General features: G+C 39.6%; 1 protein-coding gene across 9 annotated transcripts in view; it reads left to right on the forward strand.

The window, feature by feature from the left end:
* Positions 1–23,814, forward strand: part of LOC104612275 (Transducin/WD40 repeat-like superfamily protein) — a 48,269-nt gene that overhangs the window by 14,555 nt on the left and 9,900 nt on the right. For 5 of the 9 annotated variants that reach the window (XM_010279639.3, XM_088894437.1, XM_088894436.1 and 2 more), the window contains 4 exons: positions 15,119–15,225; positions 17,998–18,140; positions 18,242–18,289; positions 22,564–22,616. In XM_010279639.3, coding sequence (XP_010277941.1) covers positions 15,119–15,225; positions 17,998–18,140; positions 18,242–18,289; positions 22,564–22,616 — 351 coding nt within the window. The remainder of the gene's footprint in view (positions 1–15,118; positions 15,226–17,997; positions 18,141–18,241; positions 18,290–22,563; positions 22,617–23,814) is intronic. The other 4 variants (XR_016080236.1, XM_088894435.1, XM_019200247.2 and 1 more) reach the window with 2 other exon arrangements.

Here is a 23,814-nt window from a genome sequence, read left to right on the forward strand (position 1 = left end):
TGCCCTCTTTTCTGATAAATTTTATTGTAAATGGAAAGTAAATTTGGAAACAAATTATTGAATTGAACCATATATAGTATATATGACCGAGGGAACTGGAGTGGTTCCCATTTTGTTTGCTATTGTTGTTACTTGCAGTATGTTGTGATGAGGGTATTATTTGAAATATCGTTTCTTTACATGACTATATTTCTATTGTTAGTTTCTTTTTCCTAGGTCAACCACACACTTCTATGTACTGCTAAGTTCTAATAGCATCAGTATAATATGATGCTGATACTACATACCAGAAGTTGATATTGCCTAACTACTTGTGATTCTTATTTGACCTTTTCTTGAATTTATCCTGGGATGATTGTCTTGGAAGCATTTTGGTTAATGGGTTGGACTCTATTGACTATCAAGTGGATCTTCAAAGAAAAGGACCAACTGAACCTGGGGATAAATGCAGATCATTTGTTGTTTTACTCCTTTGTGGGTGTCTCTGCTTGTGCATGCACGGATCAGATGATTTTGCATTTGGTTCACTGTTTCGTCGTATCTTCCCTTTTCTTCTTTTATCTTCTCTTTGCTTCTGTATCTCTCTCTCTCTCTCCCCTCCTCCTCTTTCTTCCTTAATTAATAATGGGGAACAAAATTTAATGAATAAGATTCATCAGTTACTGATAAAAAATGAGGAAAAATTTCTAGGAAAAAAGGAGAAATAAAGATACCAAAACTAGATACCCTATAAACAACAGAGACAATCCAAGAAGATAACTTGTTACATGGAAGCAAACTGTTCTCTACAGATTACCTCCCTGCCAGGCTCTTCTTGGCAAGTGATTCTGTCATCAACTGTCCAATCTAGGCTTCTACTTGAATGAGGTAGGTATTTGAAGAAAAACAAAAACTAGTTTTCTTTTATATTCTGTCTATATGGATGGTTCAATAAAAGGCAATTTTAAGACCATGAAAAGAAGTTCTAAACCTCCATCTTGGTGGAGTTAAGTCACCAATGCCAGAAGACGGAAAAAAGTAATAAATTTAGATGTTTCTGAGAATACCTCCAAGGCCGAAATGATCCTGGTTGCATGACAAACAGCCATGATAGGCAACATCCCAGCAAATGGTTATTTAAACTTATAACTGCTAAAGAAAATGAACACATTTTTTAGAATACAATTATCAATGACAAAATGATATTTGTAGCTCATCACTGGTGAATCTTTGTGGACATAATCTACCTAGAGACCCAAATAGTTGAGACCAACATTGGGTGTATATATATGGTTTTACTAATAATATGAATGCAAATGATGACACACTTGGGATTGGAGATGAAGAGATAATGCAATGTGACCTTTTTCCAGTACCTTGTTTCTGTAATTCATAACAAGGGAGAGATTGAAGATGTTGCCCATAGAATTAGAGTGGGATGGGAAAAATGGAGGGGTGCTTCTGGTGTCTTATTTGATAGACAAATACCACTTAGATTGAAAGGAAACTAGTGGTGGACTGGGCTTGGGTGCTCCCACAATTTGCTCAAATCAGTAAATCAGATCTAGGGGAGAATTTTTAGAATGTTCTTGAATTTCATTTGCAATGATTCTCAGTTTTCAGTTTGTAGTTATAAATCTGTTATGTAATGATTTTGCAGTTTCTAGTTGTATTTGATTATCTCTATGGGTGTGGGTAACTTACCCACAGATTTGTAACCTCAAGTTTGATATGTTGTTTTATAATATTTACCTTTACTGATAAAGAAAAATCTGTTATGTAAGTGAGGTGCCATCTTGTCACCTCTTGGTCTGTACATTTTCTTTTGATTAATGAAATTTCTTTTTACTCTTCAAAAAAAAAAAAAACAGGAAAATTTTATGAAACAGTTGTAAGGCCAGCTATGTTGTATGGAGCAGAATGTTGGGAAATCAAGAAACATGTTCAAAAAATGAGTGTGGCAGAAATGCACATACTGAGATGGATGAGTGAAAAAACTAGAAAGGATAGGGTTAGAAAAGTGAAATTATTTGAAAGAACCAAAGAGTAGCTCCAATTTGTGATAAAATGAGAGAAAGTAGACTAGATGGTTTGGTCAAGTTCATAGAAGACCACAACAGTGTTTTAAGTGCAAGTCACGAAAAAAAAGCACAAGGAGAGGCACAAAGTTTTTTTTTCTCAATTGCATTACTTCAAGTAGCTAATGTAATGTAAAACATATTACATTCCTGATTCTACGAGCCACCTTTGTACCACGCCCCTCGAGGCAAGCCCAAACAAGTCCATGTTAGGTCTTAAATTCTTAGTTCTCACACAAAAAATAATGATTTTATAGTTTTAATTGCTTTTTAAGAAGACATTTTATTAGGATGAGTGAATGAACAACATTATCTAATGTGGACTTGTTTGGGCTTGCCTCGAGGGACATGGCACGGGGTCCGGGGGCGGAGCCCCTAATCTAGCCGCTATGTTAAAAAAAAAGCAAAAAAGCGTCAAATTTTCAAAAGGCACACGCTTAGGCACACCAGGCGTGCGCCTTTTGAAAGGGCTGCGCCTAGGACCTAGGCGAGGCGCATACCCTGAAATGCGCCTTGCCTGTGTGCCTAGGTGCGCCTTTTAAATCATTGAGTTGAAGTAATTAGAAATGATTTAAACGCCCATAATTTAACAATGGATATGACATTAAACAAAACGGAGTAGTGAAATAGGATTCATGTTGCCAACCCCATATAGTTGGGGTAAGGCTTGGATGATACATATAGTTACCCCCATTGAACCATAATTTTGTATTACCTCTAATTGCAAATTTCTTTTTTTTTTGATGAATAATAATAAGTTTATTGATTCAGAAGCAACTTTAGAGTGAGTTCATACATCATCCCAACGAGAGGCACGAGCTGCAGCCCCTCCTTGAGTCTTACAAGTAAACTAGGAAAGAAAAACAATAATCACAACTGAGCCCAAAATAATTCTTCCCTATTTACCCCTTGCTTAGCTAACACATCTAACAAAGTATTTGCTGATCTCCCCACCCACTGTACAGTGACCAACATATTCCTTGTCAACTAACTAAATTTCTTCATTTCATTCTTGTATCGCCACATAGCCTCTTCAGAATTTTTTAACCAACCCACCACCACTTTGGAATCCCCCTCGATTATTAGGTGTTGTACCCCCAGCTGGTTTGCAAATTGCACCCCTTGTACAGCAGCTAAGAGTTCTGCCCTGATGGAGTTCCCAATTCCCAAGGGACCTGAGTAGAGCAACAAAATCTCTCCCTTCTCATTTCTCAAAGCACCCCCCACTCCGGATAATCATGGATTACCCATGCTGCTTCCATCAAAGTTCCATGAGATATTTGCTAGATGGACAACAGTTCACTTGTGTTTTCTACTTCTTAGTATTTGTTGAGTTTTGGGCAGACTTGTTCAGAATTAATAGTTGTTTTTGTTTATTTATTGTTTAGATAGGAAGTGGGGACCATAACACTCTTGTTGGGTCCCTTTATAGTGGTTCTTTTAAGTTATATATGCTGTTTTATTTGTTACCCGCCCTATAAAGGCATATTAGTCATTGTGCCCTTTTTTAATTAAAAGTATAAAGGCATAACACTCTTGTTGGGTCCCTTTATAGTGGTTCTTTTAAGTTATATATGCTGTTTTATTTGTTACCCGCCCTATAAAGGCATATTAGTCATTGTGCCCTTTTTTAATTAAAAGTATAACTGCTAGTGAGGAGGGCGGCCAGATATTGCTCTTTTTTCTTTTTCAATTTCTTCTCTCCTCTTCTTCTTCTTCTTCTTCTTCTTCTTCAGGAAATATCTTTTCTTTACATATTCTTTGGTTCAGCATTTTTCTACTTGGTATCAAAGCCAGACTAGGGTTTCTTGGAGTTCTTCCATGTAGTCCTAGATCAGCCGATTGCATGAGGAGATAAAGGGCTGATCCCTGATCGATCTACTTCAGGTTGCCTAGTTCTTGGATTTTTTGGTGGGTTTCAGTCATCAAGAGGGTGATCTGTGTTTTGGCATCAAAATCAGGAAGAACTAGAATGTGGGGAAGAATCCTAATCAAGTTGGACTCTTTAATTTTGATATGATCTTGGGCGCTTGGACCTTGTTGGACTTGTCAAGGTTTTATATAGGGGGCTGTTTGGTTTCTGGAAGTTCCTGAGCCCTCTAGAGTGATTGATTTACTTCTTTTCGGTGGGAGATGGTGGGAGAAGAGGGGTTTCTCTTCGGATAGGCTTATCTCCTTCCGGAAAGGTCTATTACCCTTGTGTGTGAGATCGATTTGATCTTGGGGGCCTTCTACCTAGTTATTTTTAGTCTTTGAATTGTTTGAAGTTGAAATGGAGAGCTGAGAGTACTAAGCATAAGTCCACCGGTAAATTGGATGGTACAAATTATTTAGAATGGGCACAATCAGCCAAGATGGCTATTGGTGCTCGTGGGATATTGGGGTACATCACCGGGGAGGAGAAGAAACCTGATACAAACAGATTCCTCCTGGTGGGTACAAGAGTATTACATGATGATGTCTTGGCTATGTACTATGTTACCTCACATTGGTAAAAATTTTTTGTGGGCTAATACTGAGTAGAAAGCCTTATGTGCTGATTTCGGCCAAGCTTCTTGTGAAAGGAAGAGGAGAAAGTTGGGGGTTTCAGCAATAGACAGAGGAAAGGGAAGAAAAGGAGAAGAAGGTCGACTAGGATAGTGATGCATAACCCTAGCCGCCAGCCCCTCATTCTATTTATAATTAACTTAAATATGGGATATTACAAAGATGCCCCTAGTAGGGCGGCAACTCAACTAAGTACTTACAATTCTTTTAAAAATAAAAGACTAATGGGCCCAAGGCCCAACAACTTCTTAATTTAAAAGAAAACAAACTAAATATAAATCGGCCCAACATAAATCAGCCCACTCAACACTCCCCCTCAAGTAGGGGTGTTCACGGGTCGGGTTGGGTCGGTTTCTTGGGATTTTCCCAACCGACCCGACCTGGTCGGGTTAGCTAAGGTGGGAACCGAAACCGACCCACTGACAGGCCAAACCAACCTGGTCGGTTTGAGTCGGGTTGGGTCGGTTTCGGTTTTGCTCCTGTACAAAGCCAAATAAAATCTGAATTAGTTGATAATTTGATATTCAAGAGTCCAAGATAAATCTAAATTTAATTCAGGTAAAGAATAAAATCAATAAATTCTTCATGTAAAAACAAGTGTCAATAATGGGCCTTCTAGAGTAAAAAACTAGGTAAATCTAGGTAGGTAAATCAATAAAATAAAAATTTAGAAACCTTCTAAATTCTAATCTAGGTAAAAAACTAAAAAAGGACACCTAATTGAATTCTAATTGTAATTGCCTAATGGGCCTTCTAGAGTTCTAGTTCTAGTAGAAGTCTAAAAGTAGAAGACTAGTAGGAATTAGGAAACTACTCAAACTAGGAAGTAGGAACTACCAAACTAGTAGAATACTAGTTCGGTTCGGGTCGGGTTGGTTTCGGTTTTCACGCAAGAAAACCAAAACCGACCCGAGATTTCGGTTTATGTATGTGCCCAACCCGACCGGTACGGATGAAAACCCGGCCGACTCGGGTTGGGTCGGTCCGGGTTGGTCGGTTTGGTTGGGTTGGGCATTCTTATGAACAGCCCTACCCTCAAGTTGGGAATAGATGTCACACATTCCCAACTTGCGTAGATCATGTTCCAGCTTATTCTTCGCAACACCTTTTGTGAGAACATCAACAAGCTGCAGATCAGAAGAAATGTATGGAAGACAAACTTCTCCAAAAGTTACCTTTCTCTGATAAAATGTCTATCTACTTCAATGTGCTTAGTTCGGCCATGCTGGACTGGATTATGGGCAATATTGATTGCTACCTGGTTATCGCAGTATAGCATCATAGGTTCTTCTGCCTATACACCGATTTCTTCTAACGGAGAACGGATCCAGAGAAGTTCTGAAACTCCATGTGCCATGGCCCTATATTCCGCTTCTGCACTTGATCTTGCCACAACTGTTTGTTTTTTACTCTTCCATGAGACTAGGTTACCCCCAACTAGGGTGCACACTCCTGAAGTTGATCTTCTGTCAACAAGGCATCCTGCCCAATCCGCATCTGTATAGGTCTCTAGCTTCAGTTGTCCATGATCAGTAAACAATATGCCTCTGCCTGGATGTCCCTTCAAATATGCAAGGATCCTGTCAACTGCCTTCCAGTGTTGATCTCGTGGAGCATGCATGTATTGACTCACTACACTTACTGCATAGGAGATGTCCGGTCTTGTCATACACAAGTATAGTAGCCGACCCACAAGTCTTTGGTATCTCCCAAGGTCCTTCACTGGTTCACCTTCTGATGCACTAATTCTATGGTTCTGATCAATGGGGGTGCTAGCTGCCTTTGTTCCAAGCTTCCCTGTCTCTTGGAGAAGGTCCAAGACATATTTCCTTTGAGAGATAAAAATTCCATGTTTCGATCTTGCAACTTCAATGCCTAAGAAGTATCTTAGTTCTCCAAGATCCTTAATCTCAAATTCCTTATGTAGGTTCCTCTTCAGACTATCAATCTCACTCAGATCATTCCCAGTGACAACAATGTCATCCACATAAACAATTAGGATTGACACCAAAGGTCCCCTGCGCTTCACAAACAAGGTGTGATCAGATTGAGTTTGAGTATAACCAAAAACAATCAGGGCCTTTCTGAATCTGTCAAACCATGCTCTGGGAGATTGTTTCAAGCCATATAGTGACTTCTTCAACTTGCACACCTTTCCCTTTTCAGCATTATCATAAAAACCAACTGGAAGATCCATATACACCTCTTCTTGCAGATCCCCATTTAGGAAAGCATTCTTTACATCCAGTTGAAACAAGGGCCAAGAGTATGAGGCAGCAAGAGAAAGGAGTATCCGAACAGAGGTCATCTTTGCAACTGGCGCAAATGTCTCTAGATAATCAATGCCATAGGTCTGTGTGTACCCTTTTGCAACAAATCTTGCCTTGTACCTCTCTATACTTCCATCTGCCTTATACTTTACTGTGTAAACCCATCTGCATCCAACTGTCTCCTTGCCTTCTGGTAGGTCCACAATCTCCCATGTCTGATTCTTAATCAAAGCCTTCATCTCTTCCTGCATAGCTATCTTCCACTCAGGTTTGGAGAGAGCCTCACTAACACCCTTGGGTATAGACACTGAATCAAGAGAAGAGAGAAAAGCACGGTAGGAAGGAGAAAGTCCACTGTAGGATAAGTACTGTGAGATACAATGAGCAGTGCACTTTCTCTTCCCTTTTCTAAGAGCAATAGGGAGATCAAGGTTATCTGTAACAGTCAGTAGGATCAATGGAAACTGAAATAGTGGGATCAAGAGGAATACCTGAATCCGTATCAGCCGAATCTGGAGTCTCCAAGGGATCGACAGGAAGTGGTGTGAGTTCTGCTATAGTGGAATCAACCGCCTTATGAAGTCTCTGCCGTGAGTAATGCTGTGAAATGGAACGCAAAGGAAGTGGCAAGGTGGGTGACATCGGGTGGTGGTCAAGCATAGGAGTAGACACAGGAACTGGAACTGGGAGAGGGATAGACTACTGACTTACTTCCCCAAAACACTCCCCCTGAGAAGGATCCTTTGAGAAGAAGTACGTAGATTCAAAAAAGGTAACATCCATAGTAACATACCGGTTCCCAAAGACTGGATCATATCAGCAATACCCTTTCTGATTCTTTGCATATCCAAGGAAAACACATTTCTTTGCCTTGGGATCAAGCTTTGAACGGTAAGGGCCAAGAATATGTGCAAAGCAGACACATCCAAACACCCTTAGAGGAATATGAAACATCTCCCCTTGGGGAAAAAGAAGGCTGAATGGGGTCCTGAATCTGAGTACACGAGAGGGCACTCTATTAATCAGATATACTGCTGTGAGAACTGCATCACCCCAAAAACGAACCGGAACTGTGGCTGTGATCATCATGTTTCTTGCCGTCTCAACGATGTGTCTGTTCTTCCTCTCTGCAACACTATTTTGCTGCGGACTATAGGAGCAACTGCTCTGATGGACAACACCATACTCCAACAGATACGAGGCAAGATGTCTCTCAAAATATTCCCTAGCATTATCAGATCTGAACATCTTTATTCTTGTCTCAAACTGTGTTAGTACCATTTGGTGGAATTGCCTCACCAAGGATGGTACTTCATCGCGTGATTTCATCAGGTAAATCCAGGAATATCGAGAGAAATCATCCACAAACAGGAGAAAATAGCGATAGCCGCCCATAGAGGGAATATGATAAGGGCTCCACACATCTGAATGAATAACATCAAAGGGAGAAGTGAAGGGATGAGGGATCCATCCTATGGACGCCCAAAGATTGCGGAATAAGGGGCGAATTTCAAAAATTTTATCTCTCCCTTCAACTGGGAATCGTATTCCCTATTTAGAAAATCATATTTTCAAGGATCAATCTTGAACCATAAACTGAACCAGATCTGAACCAAAAGGAGTGGGAGAGGATAATACCTGATACGGAGAAATACTATCTCCCAATGGAGGTGTTCACGCCCAAGGAAGGATCCAAAATCAGCTCCCACTGAAGATGGCGCAGTGAAGGATAGAGCAGAATCAGCAATGTTCTTCAAAAGAACTTGACCCTTCGCAAGAATCAACTGGACGGCTTGTGAGTACAGCTCCAATCAATCTTTTCCCAAAAGATTGAAATCAAGATCCAATCTTGATTGCTCCCAAGAACTGGAGATCGAACTGAAGGAATGGCAATGGCAGGAAGGTGGCGGCAGAAGAGAATTCGCAGTATGCAGGAAATCTCTTAATCTCTCTTTCTTAAGGAGAAGAATGCTATTGATCTTATTGTGTTCTTCAAGGCTGCCGCCCCCTTCCCCTTTTATAATCTTAAAGGGATCAGCTCCTAATCAGATTAGGAGTTGCTAATTCCAAATCATATTTGGGTTAGAAGTCCCTTAGTGATAAGGGATAATCCTTATCTTATCTGCAGATCAGATCAGCTGTCTCCTAGTCTAATTAGGAGGTTTCCATATCTAAATCTTATTTAGATCTTGGACTCTCTGAGTGGATAGGGTCTAAGCCCAATCCTTTTAGCTGACCCACTTCAGAATTCGCCCCCTTTAGATGACTGATCAAATAGCCCAGTTCGAAATGGGCTTAAGGCCCATTAAGGTTATGTACTCAAAAAAAGCCTTCCAAACTGCTGCCCAGTTGGGCTTCCTTGTATGGCGTGGGACCCAAGCATTGATCTACACATCAGCCACATGGGTTCAGCCCAGCCTTTGTTACAAGGCCTGGCCGAATGCACTGCTGAAGACAGTGTACCCCCTGAAACCCATCAAATGAGCTCTATGGGCCCAACACTTACACTAAGTGGTCCCTGGGCCAAGCCACCTTGTAACACCCAGGGACTGTGGGCAGATGCAAGATTAGCCCATCAGGCATTATCCTCAATGGTCTTACACTTAACCTCCCAGCCCATAATGATCATACACTGCCTGACAAGAGAGGACCTCAACCTCGGCTGCAAGGAACAATGTTGCACTCTCCACTCATATGGATCCCGGGAATTAAAACCTTCTTGCAAACATTTTAGAAATCATATATATACTTTTATATCTTATATAAAACATATTTTGCAAAACAAATCTCAACGGTTGAAATCGGCTACCGGCAGTCTTGGTTTCCATCAGTGAGAGTGCATCCCCGATCATTACCTTTGTCCGACAAAGGGGCTGATCCTGTCACTATGATCACCCACTCAGATGAATTCTCGGACTGTCCCAACATACCCAGGTTTTGACCCCCGCTAAGGATCTCACTGATTGGTACATCAAAGATAGCCCAATCCGACACCTAGTGCAGTATCATAATCGAGTCTAGGGGTCGGGTGTAACTTTCCAGTTTTGCCCATCAATCTCCAAGGTCCAGGGCAATACTGGAAATCTGGTCCAGTTCAAAGATTCAATTAATCCTACACTGTATGTGCCTAGGGTCTCACCCTGGCAGCTGAGACAGGCCACCCCAACCGACTTGGTGGCACCACAGTGTCAGCCTTGTCAAGATAGGTCTCCCCAGACCGACCCACCGGCTGTGAACATTCTAAACTAACACGAGTCTCATTAAGTGTCCAGTTTAAGGGTATTACACAGAAACATACCAAGGGAACATGAATCAAATATGTATCTTTATTCATTTACAATAAACTCATAAAGTACATCATTCTGATTGAAGCTAAGGGCATACAAAACTGTCTAACAAGAAGAACATCTTTTATTACTAGGTTTAAAAGAGTGTCTACAATGCTTTCCAAGTTCACAACCCTCACACTTCAAACTTGACAGACTCACAGACTCAAACAGTTTTGGAAACAAACAACTCAAAGAAGAAAAGGATAAATGACCCAGACGGTTGTGCCAAAGCATAATCTGACCCACAAATTTTGACTATCTCTACAAACATGATGGCTTTGGTGAAGAGGGAGAGCATCCAGGAGGTAGATTCCATTCACTTCACAACCACTCCCAATCGTCCTCTTTGAATCTAGATTTTGCAAAATACAACGTGCAAGAGAAAAAATTACTGAGAAGTTCAAATTCTTAGTCAAACTACTAACAGATAATAAATTGGTGCTCAATCTAGGAACATGGAGGACAGAGGGTAAACAAATGGAATCATTAATCTTGACAGATCCCTTCCCAGCAATAGGAACATGGGATCCATCCGCTGTGGAGACCCTATCTCTGCCAGAACAGAGCTTGTAAGAGGAGAAAATAGTGGAGCAATGGGTCATGTGCTCTGAGGCTCCAGAATCTATAATCCAAGGAGATCTCTCCTTACCTGAATTAGAAACATAGTTTGCAGTGACATGTGAACTACCTGTGTGGACAAAGGAGGTAGAGTGAGCTTTACCTGTGCTACCTGTACCTTGTTGTCCGCTTGCGGCTGAACTGGAACTAGCTGTATCCCTCTGATTCAGAAGTAACCCAAACCTCTCAAGCTTGGCCCTTACTGCAACAGCTGCAACGGACTCCAAAGCAGCTGTAGTAGGGGGGAGCGGAGTATCACCAGTAACTGCCATGTGCGCATTTCCTTTCTTATTTTTCAATCTGGTCGGCACAAGATCTGGGTGAAGCTTCCAACAAGTATCTCTTGTATGCTTAGGCTTCTTATAGTAGTCACAGACCAAGTCCCTTTTGTCTTCCTTTTTGTTTTCATTGCCATTCTGTTTAGATTTCACAGCACTTACCATAGCAGACTGATCAGAACTGAGATTTTTCATCATTACATCCCTCCTGCACTCCTCTCCTGACACAAAGGCATATGCTTGGGAGAGAGTAACACTGTCCCTAGAAAGAAGATGTTGTCGTGCAATGTCATACTCAGGGTTAAGGCCAGCAAGGAATTTGAACACCCTATACTTCTCTAAATATCTTTGATAGGTAGCTGCATCCTTGGTGGTTTCCCAAGCAAAGGTCTCTAGATGGTCGATCTCCTGCCACAGGGTCTATAGGATTGAAAAATAGGCCGCAATAGATCTATCTCCCTGCCTTGTGGCAATAACTTGATTTCTCAGTTGATAAGCCCTAGCAACATTCTCCCTTTGTGAACAGGTTTCTGCAACCCCATCCCATATCTCCTTAGCAGTGTTTGCCCATAAAAAATTTTTACTTATATGTGGCAACGTAGAATTACACAACCATGTCATTACCTTATAATTTTCCTGCACCCACTGGGAGTTGCCAGTTTCGGGTTTCACCTCTTCACCAGTAATATACCCCAATTTTCCACGAGCCTCAATGGCCATCTTTGCAGATTGGGACCATTCCAAGTAGTTTGTACCATCCAACCTAACTGTAGTAATGGTCCCAGCTCCGAAGGGGTCTCCAGCACCTCCTCCCACTGGTCCCATTTCATTCCCGGGCTTATATTCAACTCTGTGTCCCTCCATGTGTCTCAAAAGAGGTATAGAAAACAACCAAAAAATGTAGCAAGAACAAACAGAATACCTTCAGGAACCAACGACACTCCTTTGGTGTCCTAGACCCTATCTCTGTGTCCCTCTCTAGAAGCCTCTGAACCACATGGAACTTGAATCGCCCCTTACAAAAAACCCAGAGGAATCCTAAAAAATTAGGGCGCCACCACCTAGGTCAAAATTGAAGAGTCCAACAAAATCATGACTCTTCCCCTTTCTCCAATTTTTCCTGATTCTGATGAAAAACCCTAGACCAGCTACAAGGCATACAGATCTATCAAGAAAATCCAAAAACTGGGCTTACCTGAGAGCTTCGATCAGCCTCTTAAATTTCCATGCAGTTGGCCGATCTAGGGCTGCAAGAGTGAATCTCTTCAAGAACCTTCAACCTGCTCTGATACCAAGTAGAAAGCCTTAGGTGCTGATTTCGGCCAAGCTTCTTGTGAAAGGAAGAGGAGAAAGTTGGGGGTTTCAGCAATAGATAGAGGAAAGAGAAGAAAAGGAGAAGAAGGTCGACTAGGATAGTGATGCATAATCCTAGCCGCCAGCCCCTCATTCTATTTATAATTAACTTAAATATGGGATATTACAAAGATGCCCCTAGTAGGGCGGCAACTCAACTAAGTACTTACAATTCTTTTAAAAATAAAAGACTAATGGGCCCAAGGCCCAACAACTTAATTTAAAAGAAAACAAACTAAACATAAATCAGCCCACTCAACGTACTGCAAAGGAAATTTGGGATGTAGTGATTGAAACCTATTCCTAGAAACAAAATGTAGTTAGAGCCTATCAGTTAAGGAATCAGGTGATTTATACAAAACAGGGAGATAGACCACTTTCCATGTATTTCTTCATGCTGAAAACACTGTGGCAGGAGATAGATATTGGGAATTGGGATCTTCTAGATCAGCCTCTCTTAAGCACCTTGATATTTATGCTGAAGAATCATGATGGTCATAGTGGTCATGGAACATGTTTTGGTGGCTTTTGTGCTGACTCTTGTACATGGGAACACAAAACTTTATATCGTTTACATTGTACTTATGCATTCTCCACTCCTTAGTTTATAATTTAGATACTTTTTGATGAATATTTATAGCAAGATTTTGAAGGGATGGGATATCCATCATATGGATGGCCGAACTTTTAGGAAGGTTGGGCGAAATTTCAAAAATTTCTTTTCTTCCATCCGGGAATTGTATTCCCAATTTAGAAAACTGCATTTTCAAGGTTCGTTCTTGTAACCAAACTAGACCAAATCTGAAACCAAGATTAGGGAGAGGTATACCTGATATGGAATCCACACAAAAATGCTCCTCCCAACACAGGTGTTCACGCTCAAAGAGTATCAAATCCTCCCTCCACTGAAGATGACATAGCTTAGGATGATGCAGGATCAGCAGGTAGTTCTTCACCAAGAACCTCTGATTCTTCAGCAAGAATTGAATGGGGTAGTAAGCACAACTTCATAATTGTTTCTTCTAGCAAGAAAAAATATCAAGATCAAATCTTGATCAGTTCCAAGAAATGGAGATCGAACATGGTAGGACGACAAGAGCAGGGAGAGAAAACTAAAGGTAGAAATAGTCAAACTGTGTTCATCTTTTCAGGTCCACCTTGCTCTTTATATAACCCTTAAAGAGATAATCTCCTAACCTGATTAGGAGTTTCTTGATCCAAATCTTTATTTGGATCTGAACTCTTTAAGTGATAAGGATAATCCCTTATCTTATCTGCAAATCAAGATTAGCTACTCCTAATCAAATTAGAAGCTTCCTGATCCAAATCTTATTTGGATATGGACTCTTTAAGTGGATAAGAGTTATCCTCTTATCCTAATCTGCTGATCCATACCCATATTTGCCCCTAATTAATTAATCCAATTAACCCAATTTGAAATGGGCTTTAGGCCCATTAAGCTTTCATGTTCACTTCCTTTTAATGCTGGTTAGCTTGGCTCTCTTTGTATGGCGTGGGACTCTATCATTGATCTACACATCAGCCACATGGGTTCAACCCAACCTTAGTTACAAGGCCTGGCCGAATTCACCGTAGGACACAGTGAACCCCTGAGTCCATCACCATAGGCTCTTAATGGGCTCAACATTTACACTAAATGGTCCTTGGGTCCAACCATCTTATGAAGGCCCAAGGACTGTGGGCAGATGCAAGATCAGCCCATCATGTATAACCCTTAATGGTCTTACACTTAACCTCTCAGCCCTTAATGATCAAACACTGCCCGACAAGAGAGGACTTCTCCCTTGGCTGCAAGGTACAGTGCTGCACTCTCTACTTATGTGGATCTCGGGAATTAAAACCTTTTTGCAAATAATTTGAAACCATAATATATAAGTATATCTTTATATAAATATATTTTGCAAAACCAAATTTCAAACACATTTGAAATCCACTGCCGGCAGTTTAGGTTTCCATCAGAGAGAGTGCATTCCCCGATCATTCACTTTGTCTGACAATGGGGTTGATCTGTCACTGTGATCACCCACTCACGTGAATTCTCGGGCTGTCCTAACATACCCAGGTTTTGACCCCCTCTAAGGATCTCACGATTGGCATATCAAAGACAGCCCAATCCGACACCTAGTGCAGTACCATAATCGAGTCTAGGGGTTAGGTGTAACATTTCAGTTTTGCCCATCTATCTCCAAGGTCCAGGGCAATACTGGAATTTAGTCCGGTTCAGGGTTTCAAGAAAACCCACACTACATGTACCTCAGGTCTCACCCTAGCAGTTGAGACAAGCCACCCCAACCAACATGGCAACACATCAGTGTCAGCCTTGGTAGGATAAATCTCCCCAGATCTATCCAACGGCTGTGAAGATTCTAAATTAACACGAGTCTCATAAGTGTCCAGTTTAAGGGTATAACACAGAAACACACCATAATAACACGAATCAATTATGCACTTTATATATTTACAATAAATGACATAATGTACATCAATATGATTGGAGCTAAGGGCATACACTTTCTAATAGATTTCACATTAGTACTTATGCAAATTTTTGTGTCTCTTGATGCTTGTGATCTGATGACACATCTTTCTTTTCTTTGTCTTTTCCTCTTTTCCTTTTGAGAGTTCTTATACATATTTCTTTGTAGACTGTTTGCTGGATACGACAGATCTATTAGAGTATTTGACATACATCGCCCTGGTCGAGATTTTGAACAGTATTCCACACTTAAAGGAAATAAAGATGGGCAGAGAGGTAGTCACAAGTTACTTCAGTTTGGTACCTAAAAATAAAGAAAAAAACTGCAGTTTTAGTTACCTTTGTAAAGATAATTGCATTGCATTAGTTTCATACAAATGTTATAAGAGGATAATTGCATTGCATTATTTTCATACAAATGTTATAACATATTTGTAGTAATTAGAACTTTGTATGTACCTTCTGATGCAGATCTTTTTTTTTTGTTTGTTTGAATAAGTGTATTGCTATTACTTCACCAGAAATTACATCAAGCTCCCCAGTGAGAAACTGATGGGAAAAGAATGACAAAGATTTACAAGAGGTTATATCTATACAAGGAATAAAAAAAAACTTTGATTATGTACTCTACTAAAAATTGTGTGAATCCCTATCCAGGAAATCACAGCACCTAATTTCATTCTTGTAGCACCAGATGGAATACAATGGGTGGGGAGATCAGCAAATGCTATGGCTGATGTGTTAGCCAAACAAGGGGTAAATAGGGAAATGTTTTGGGCTCAACTGTGATTTCTGTAATTTATTTTAGTGTACTTGTAAGCTTCTAGGAGGGGCTGCAGCTCGTGCCTCTCCGTGGGTTGTTGTACAAAATTACACTTCTAAATCAGGTTATGATTTAATAAAATTTACTATTACTCATAAAAAAAAAATTGCAGCACCTTTCACTCTCCTTACAACCACTTAAACTGAAGCCTTCTTGTTTTCAAAAATTCTCCCATTTCTTTCCTTCCACAATACCTAGATTACCACCCTCCAGACCAGCTTGCCTCTCTTACTCAAACTCGGTACTGACTATCCCTTTATCCTGTCCAGTAGATTCCAGGAAGCGCCAACTCATTCCAAAAATTTCCAAGAACAGCTACACCTGTCTACTATAATTACAATGGATGAAAAGATGATTACCTATCTCCTCTGCTATCAGCTTGTCTAGTCAGGCATCAGATTGTCCTGGCCAAGAAAGATGCCCTACATGGAGCTACGATTTTTCAAACACCTATCCTAGGTAAGGCTGAGACATGAGAAAGAATCAGTTTCTGGCCAAGAAATCTTGCAGTGAAGTGGTTAGATTGGTCCCTAAACCTAAATCCTGTGATCTGTCTGCTTTCCATGCACTTGCACATGTTCTAACCTCTCCAACGTCTCTGCCATCTTATTCGTCTCCCAATCATTCAACCTCCATCCCAAGCCCAGTGCCCAACTTCATCCCTGCTGAGAAGCCATGGCCAGCTCACTAATTAAAGCTTCCTTATTTCTTACAAGATTAAAGATGTTGAATAATGGAGAAATGGATTGTCTATCATTTCAATTTTACAAGAGCCTCAACTCAACTCAATAAATCCTTGTTCCAACTTCCAACTATATGGGGTTAGCTGCATTAATTCTGTTCTATGTATTATGCAAAACCATGTCTATTGTTAAATTATGGGCCCTCAGATAATTCCTCACTACTTTGATCCATGTTTTTATCGGTCTGTCCTTAGCTCTTCTAGACCCTTCTACTTGCAATAGATCACTTCTTCTTACTGGTGTTATAGATGGTCTTTTATGCACCTGAACAGATCATCTTAGTCTACTTTTCCTCGTCTTACCACTTATCAGGGTTACTTCTAGATTTCCATGAATATGATTATTTCTAATGGTCTAATCTTATTTTTTTCTATTTTTCTCACTCATCATTCTCAGAATTCACATCTCTGCCAACTCATTTTTTGGATATGTTGCTTCCTGATTCCTTTGGATATGCTCTATTCAATATTGCTTGCTTATAGCCATAAATCTGTGGAGCAAAACATTTAGAATCCAAACCATCCTAGCTAGAGCTTTACCCGCCTACATTCCATGCTGATTTGACTGAGAATCTCCCATTGTGATTTTGTTCTTAATACAGATACTGTCTTCTGGGTTGGTAGCAAGTCCAAGACTTAAACCAGATAGAGTATGATGAGGAAGGACATATTAGTCCCATATGCTATCAAGTTACTTGCAGAGTGGATCATTGGTTTTTACAAGTTATTCTTGACCAAGTTACTTGCCTTAACTTTTTATTTTTAATTCCCAAATTTATCTCTAGATTTTTGTTAAAGTTCCTCTTATCATGTTTGGGCAGTCATTGTGGTTTAATGGCACCCACTCAAGTTCCCAAGTCTCAACTGCATTTAATTTCTGACAACCTAGCTAGGGGAGGTGTGATCAAGATCCAGTTGTCTTGCAGCCATACTTATGTATGTTGACTTTATTTTATAAATATCTTGTATATAAGGGATTTCCATATAATGGGCTTCTGCTGCACCTGCTTATTTTTTCTAGTGCAATCGGCTTGTTTCTTGTACTCATTTTTATTAATAAAAATGCTTTACTTTACTAATAAATAAAAAAAAATCAATGTGATCACTGAAACCATTGCATATCCCTTAAGATTTGAAGCAATTTGTTGCATTCATCTCATGATTCAATAACACAGAACTTTTAACTATGAGAATAACATCCTTTCTGTTAGATGATCACAAACACTGATTTAAGAGATATGGCATGAACATTTTTTTAAAGGACAGGAGGACTATCATTGGGACCTCTCTTTTTATACTGAACTTTTGTGCTTCTGTTTCTGTTGCATGAAAGTGTTTTGCTGACAGACTGCTATATAACATAACAAATTTTCAATTATATCTATTGACTGCTTTATCACATGCTTGATTAGATAGAGTGTGCATCGAATTCTCATTTTTAATCAGGAGAATTACTAAGATGTGGATTTTGTTTTGCATGCAGGTATTATTTCAGCAATTGCCTTTTGCCCTGCTCATACTGGGATGTTTGCAACAGGTTCTTACAGCCAGACTACTGCAATCTATAGTGAAGATAATATGGAACTTTTATATATCTTGCATGGCCAAGAAGGTGGGGTTACACATGTAAGTGTGATTATATTGCCAATTATTTGATTTTGAGAAAAATAATTGGGGAGAGTTTTTTTTCTGGAATAAACACACTATTTATCATGTCTTTTCTTCAGGTTCAATTCTCAAAAGATGGAAACTATTTATATACTGGAGGTCGAAAGGTAAAGCTTAAAGCATCATTATGGATAAATAGAGCAGCAACTAGCAAGGGCTAGCCGAGCATCTACTAACTGTAATATGTGTACATAATATTCTTTTATCTCAATGAATAAGTTCCTTGTTACCAATAAAGAAAAGTTCAAAGCACCATGTTTGTCTTAATTCCGTTCACTTGTCTCTATCCTTTTTCAGGATACGATAGGTTTTTTTTTTTCCATTTATCATCTTTTAATACAAGATTTTCATGGTTACTGATGAAAAAGTGTTTTCTTAATTTCATTTTTCTATAATAATAGTAATGGTGATGATGATAATTAATTATTAATAGTTAACCAAGATCATGATAGTGATGACAACAAGGATGTTGATGGTGGTGAGGATAATTAGTAATAGTGCATGTAGCAGAATGCTTTTTTAGGAGGAAAGATTGTATGACGTTATAGTTTAGCAACACTACATTACATGTATGGTCACACATTTTGCACCATCAAATTGGTTAATGGGAGTTCAGTGATGTCAGATGTTTTATTTTGTTGTACTACTCCTGGGAAAACTTGTCTTTACTATATAATGTCGATACATTCCTTGGCTTCACATCCAGACCATAAAATTTAGGGTAAAATACAAAAACCTCCTCTATAGTTTCACTTTATCAAAAAACTCCCTTCTATTTTTAAAAAAATTGACAAATACCTCCCTTCCGTCAATGACCAAGACGGAAGGCATGTATACTTACATATTTACCCTTTTGTCAATTACACTGTTAATCCTACTTGCTAGCATCATTAAATTCACCATTTAGATCCTGCCATAGTTGCAGTTGCTGCTGCCGACATGGCAGCAGCTGCAACTCCCAACTTTACTCCGCCTGCTGCCTACGACTACCATGAAACAAAAGAGACAAGTGAACCAAGTCAAACCAGGAGTTCAGTTGCTACAGTAACCCAAAATGAAAATCCCCCTCCCGGCCCCAGCACCCAACCAGTAATCAGTATTCGGTTAAGAGGCTAAGTGACCAAGTAGATAGGCATGGCTGACGTTGAGAACCGATGGTGTGGTTGCTGCTGCTCTATATTGAGCTCTCTCAGGCTGAGATAAGGTATCTCCACCTTCCCCTTACATGTCGGAGTCGATGTGCCGGTGAGCAGTCCCGACGTCGGACAACAGCTCGTCCAGCATGGTGTGGTTGACCCGCTTATGCTCTCTGTTATGTAGTGGCCCAGATACTGCTCCCCTGCAAACCTGGTTCCTGCGGTAGACACCGTCTGGCCATCATTGAGCCTTGCATCATCGGTTCACTTTCATTTCCAGAAAAGGAGAGCATTTCTCCACCACCTCTTCTTCTTCTTCTTGCTCTTTTTCGAGTCTTCTTTTGAGATGGGCTTCTGTAGTTTGAAATGCAGAGCATCCACGGATCTGAAACTGTCCCACTTGTGCTTCCGGGCTTCTTCTAAGATCTTCTTTTTCAGAAAACACAGAAAATAAATGCATTTAAGTATCGTAGGAAGATCTGAAAAGGAAGATTAAGAAAAAGGGGGAACAATGATAGAAACAAACAGAAAGAGAGTATGACCTGAAAATAATTGATTTGGGGGTTGAAGCCGTAGTCGCTGAAATGCTGAGGCTCCGGCTTCGGAAATATTGGAGACTTGTTCTACATTTTCCCTCTCCCTCTCTCAGCTACATGTATTGCTTCTCCTTCCCAGTTCCCATCGGGATCTCTTTGCGTTCTTTTTATCAACCCTTTCGCTGTTGCAGCAGCTGAATAGAAAGAGAAGAGGAAACTGAGAAAAAGAAGTAAGAGGGAGGGAGGGAACTGGGGACGAGGAGAGTCAGAAAGCAACTGTAAAAGGTAGTATTCGGGATGTTGATGACAGTGAACAGTATTTCTGATTAGTTAAATGAGGTATTTTAGTGAAAATAGATGCACATTAATTCGTAAAAGGGTAAAATAGGTATTTTGAAAAAATGATCATCATTTTAACGTTTTCCGTCTTGGTCATTGATGGAGGGGAGGTATTTGCCGATTTTTTCAAAAAAAAGGGGAGGTTTTTGCTAAAGCAAAACCATAGGGGAGGTTTTTATGGTTGTCAGAAACTTCAGGGGAGGTTTTTGTATTTTACCCTAAAATTTGAATCAGAATATTATAGTATTATCATATAATATCAATGTGTGGAAACAATGGTTGCCCAGATATTTTAATCTTCAAATCTATTCATTGACTTAAGACATTCAAAGAAGTATGATAAAAAAATCAAAATTTAAATGTCTTTTCATCTTTTACCCTTTTATCTTTACTTGAAGAGTTGTGTCATTCAACATATTGGACATCCATGCTATACAAAGATTTATACATCAAACCTCTTTTCTTTCTTAAGGGGTTTCCTTTGTGCTGAAGATGTAATTTTTTTTTGTCATTTCTTTATTCTAAAAGGCATATTTTTTTTACCACTATACAAAGTATATTCATTCTGCTCCAGCCTTGCCTGAACTACAAAAACAAAGTGGTAGGGCCAAAAAAGCTTTGGTGGGAGAGATTGCTGAACTGATCCATAGCAGGTAGCAGCCAGCCGAGAATGAGTGGAACCCAATATCTTTTTGATTAACTCATCCACTGAACAGCTTTGATTTTGAAATATTCTCTGGTTCTTCTCCTTCCAAATATACCACGACACTGCAGCAGGAATAGTACTCCATGGTTTTTCTTCCTTTTTTGTTTAGTCCTTTCACTTTCCAGTAGTACAAATGGTCTGGGAACCTTTCTGGCAAGCACCAAGAAAGATTAAACAAGCTACTGAAATAGGAACAAATCTGATTCACCATTGTACATTGCAGGAATAAATAAATGCATGGGGGTTTCTCTGTCTCTCCCACAAAGTACACAAGCTTCTGGTTGGATGTTACCCCTCTTGTTATTAAATTGTCCCTAGTGAGGCATTTATTAGCAGCACAGACCACAGTAGGCCACTTTGGAAGGAATATGGGATAACCAAACTTCCTTGTGGGGGAGGCTGAAAATTGATCATTAGCCAACTGCTTGTACATAGATTTAACCTAGAATATCTTAGATTTCTCCCATTTCCAGCTTCTCAAATCATCTTGATCTGGATTTGGAAATGTTATGCTAAGCAGATTTAGTAAAGACACAATCTTCTCTATTCCCTAATCACTCACTCCTTAGAGTTGAGAACCGGGAAACAAGACAACCTCCTTCTTCAGTTCATATGAATCAATTATTTTTGCTTCCCTGTTTTCTGCAAGGATGTATAGAGAAGGGAGCCTCTCCATCAGAGCTTGGGACGCCGCCTCATTCAGCTAGTCTTGCTTAAGACCTTTTTTTTTATGTTGAAAATGAAAATTTGTTGAAAAGAAGATGAGATAGCAAGATGTTCAAAGGGCAAAAACAGGAGGTAATAAATTAGATAGGTAAGACACAATCTCCTCTATTCCCTAATCACTCAGACTCCTTAGAGTTGAGAACCGGGAAACAAGACAACCTCCTTCTTCAGTTCACATGAATCAATTATTTTTGCTTCCCTGTTTTCTGCAAGGATGTATAGGAAAGGGAGCCTCTTCATCAGAGCTTGGGCTTCACACCTCCTCATTCAGTTAGTCTTGCTTAAGAACTTTTCTTTATGTTGAAAATGAAAATTTGTTGTAAAGAAGATGAGATAGCAAGATGTTCAAAGGGAAAAAACAGGAGGTAAATAAATTAGACAGGTAAGACGGAGGCGTTATTTAAAAAAAAAAAGATACCCTATTTTGAACAGGAGAATCCATGGGCCAATCTTGAGACTAAAGAAAATGAATTATACAAGCAAGCTGCTAAGAGTGGGACCTACTACTTGAGATGCATAAAGTTCTCCAAGCCCTTTTACATTGGCAGATATCTAAGTATCTGTACCTCTTTGAATGGTCATCAATATGATTATAAAGAACTGACAGGATCAAAATGTATGGATTTGCTAAGTGGGCAAGGAAGGTTGAAATTTGATGGCAGTGATTACTGACATATTTTGAGTATCTGATATTCACTGATTTAATCAAAGATTACAATGTACTGTATCATCTGACTATCAATTGATTAACACTTTTTTCTTCATCCTAGATTTTACTGCCCCAGTACCTTATCCTTATGATGTCTACACAGAACTACTTATTATCATTTTCATTTTCTTCTGAGTAATCCTGTTTGCGTGGATGGATGGTTGATGTGTTCCGCTGTGCATATTTTATCTCATAAATTTCTGTTGACTTGTTTTTGAATTCCTTGCAGGATCCTTATATATACTGCTGGGATATACGCAATACACTTGATGTTGTGTACAAGTATGATTGTTTTCTCCGGAATTAGTCATTATTAGTCTAGTAAAAGGTTTTGGAAAAAGGGTTTAACAATAATTTATGTCTGATTCCTTTCTAAAACATTAATGTGTAATGTATATTCTCATGGATAATTCCAAACCCAAATCAAATGCCTAGTTTCTGGGAGATTTTTGTTGTTGATATGGTGTATTCTTATTGATGTGCATGAATTTTGTGATTTTCCACAGTTCTTAGTTCTTTTTTTCGGCATACGAAAGTGCTTATATATAAGAATAGTTGGATAAATCAAGAATCTTTGACAATAAAGCTAAAGAGGAAGACACCATAATAGAGAATTGCATGATGAAGACAGCTTACTGGATGTTCACAAGAAAAGAATTTAAAGCTCTATAGATGGATGATATTCTAAAGGGATGGGCTTCCATGCCAAGTTTTGCCTAAAGAAAATTGTGTCACTACCATTTGGAAAGCTCTGGAGATTGGGAGATTAAAATTAAACTGTAATGGGTGCTCTCTTGGCAATCCAGTGCCCTCAGGAATATGGAATGAAGTAAGAGATCATAATGGCAACATCTTTGAGAGCTTCACAGGACTGATAAGTGTTGGTAATTACTTGAGAGCTGAGATTCATAACTCCTTGAAGGCCTGACAATAGCCTGCTTCCTGAGGTGATCAACCCTGATTGTATAAGGGGACTGCAGAGTGGTGATATGCTGGATGGAGAAGAAAAATGGAGGCTCTTGGGCACTCCATCTGGCGATCAAGAAGCTTTATTGTTGGCATCATGATCTCTTGAAGGCCTGACAATTTGAACTGCTTGTTTAAGTGGATACCTTGATCAGCCAAAACTTTAGCTGATGCTCTCGCAAGAGATGGAGTAACCAGGAACTGTGTTTTTTTTTTTGGAACACCAAAGCTGGGGGATTGATGCATTTCTAGCATGGTGGTCTCTGTAAACTATGGAGCTTCAAATCATTTCTCATTATTTATCAAGAAAAAAAAAGCATTTTTCATTACTTGAAGCCTTCAACCCATGTCCTTTTTGGTCTGTCTCTAGCTCTTGTAGACCACTCAACTTGCATTGGACCATTTCTTCGCCTTAGATAGTCTTCCCACTTGTACAAGCTTTTCCATGAATATGTCCATTCCTAATCCTATGTTTTCTTGTTTCCCACTTGTATAAGCATTCAATAGGAATATT

Source organism: Nelumbo nucifera, chromosome 1, assembly GCF_055504915.1.
Source record: "Nelumbo nucifera cultivar China Antique chromosome 1, China Antique-T2T, whole genome shotgun sequence".
Classification (NCBI taxonomy): domain Eukaryota; kingdom Viridiplantae; phylum Streptophyta; class Magnoliopsida; order Proteales; family Nelumbonaceae; genus Nelumbo; species Nelumbo nucifera.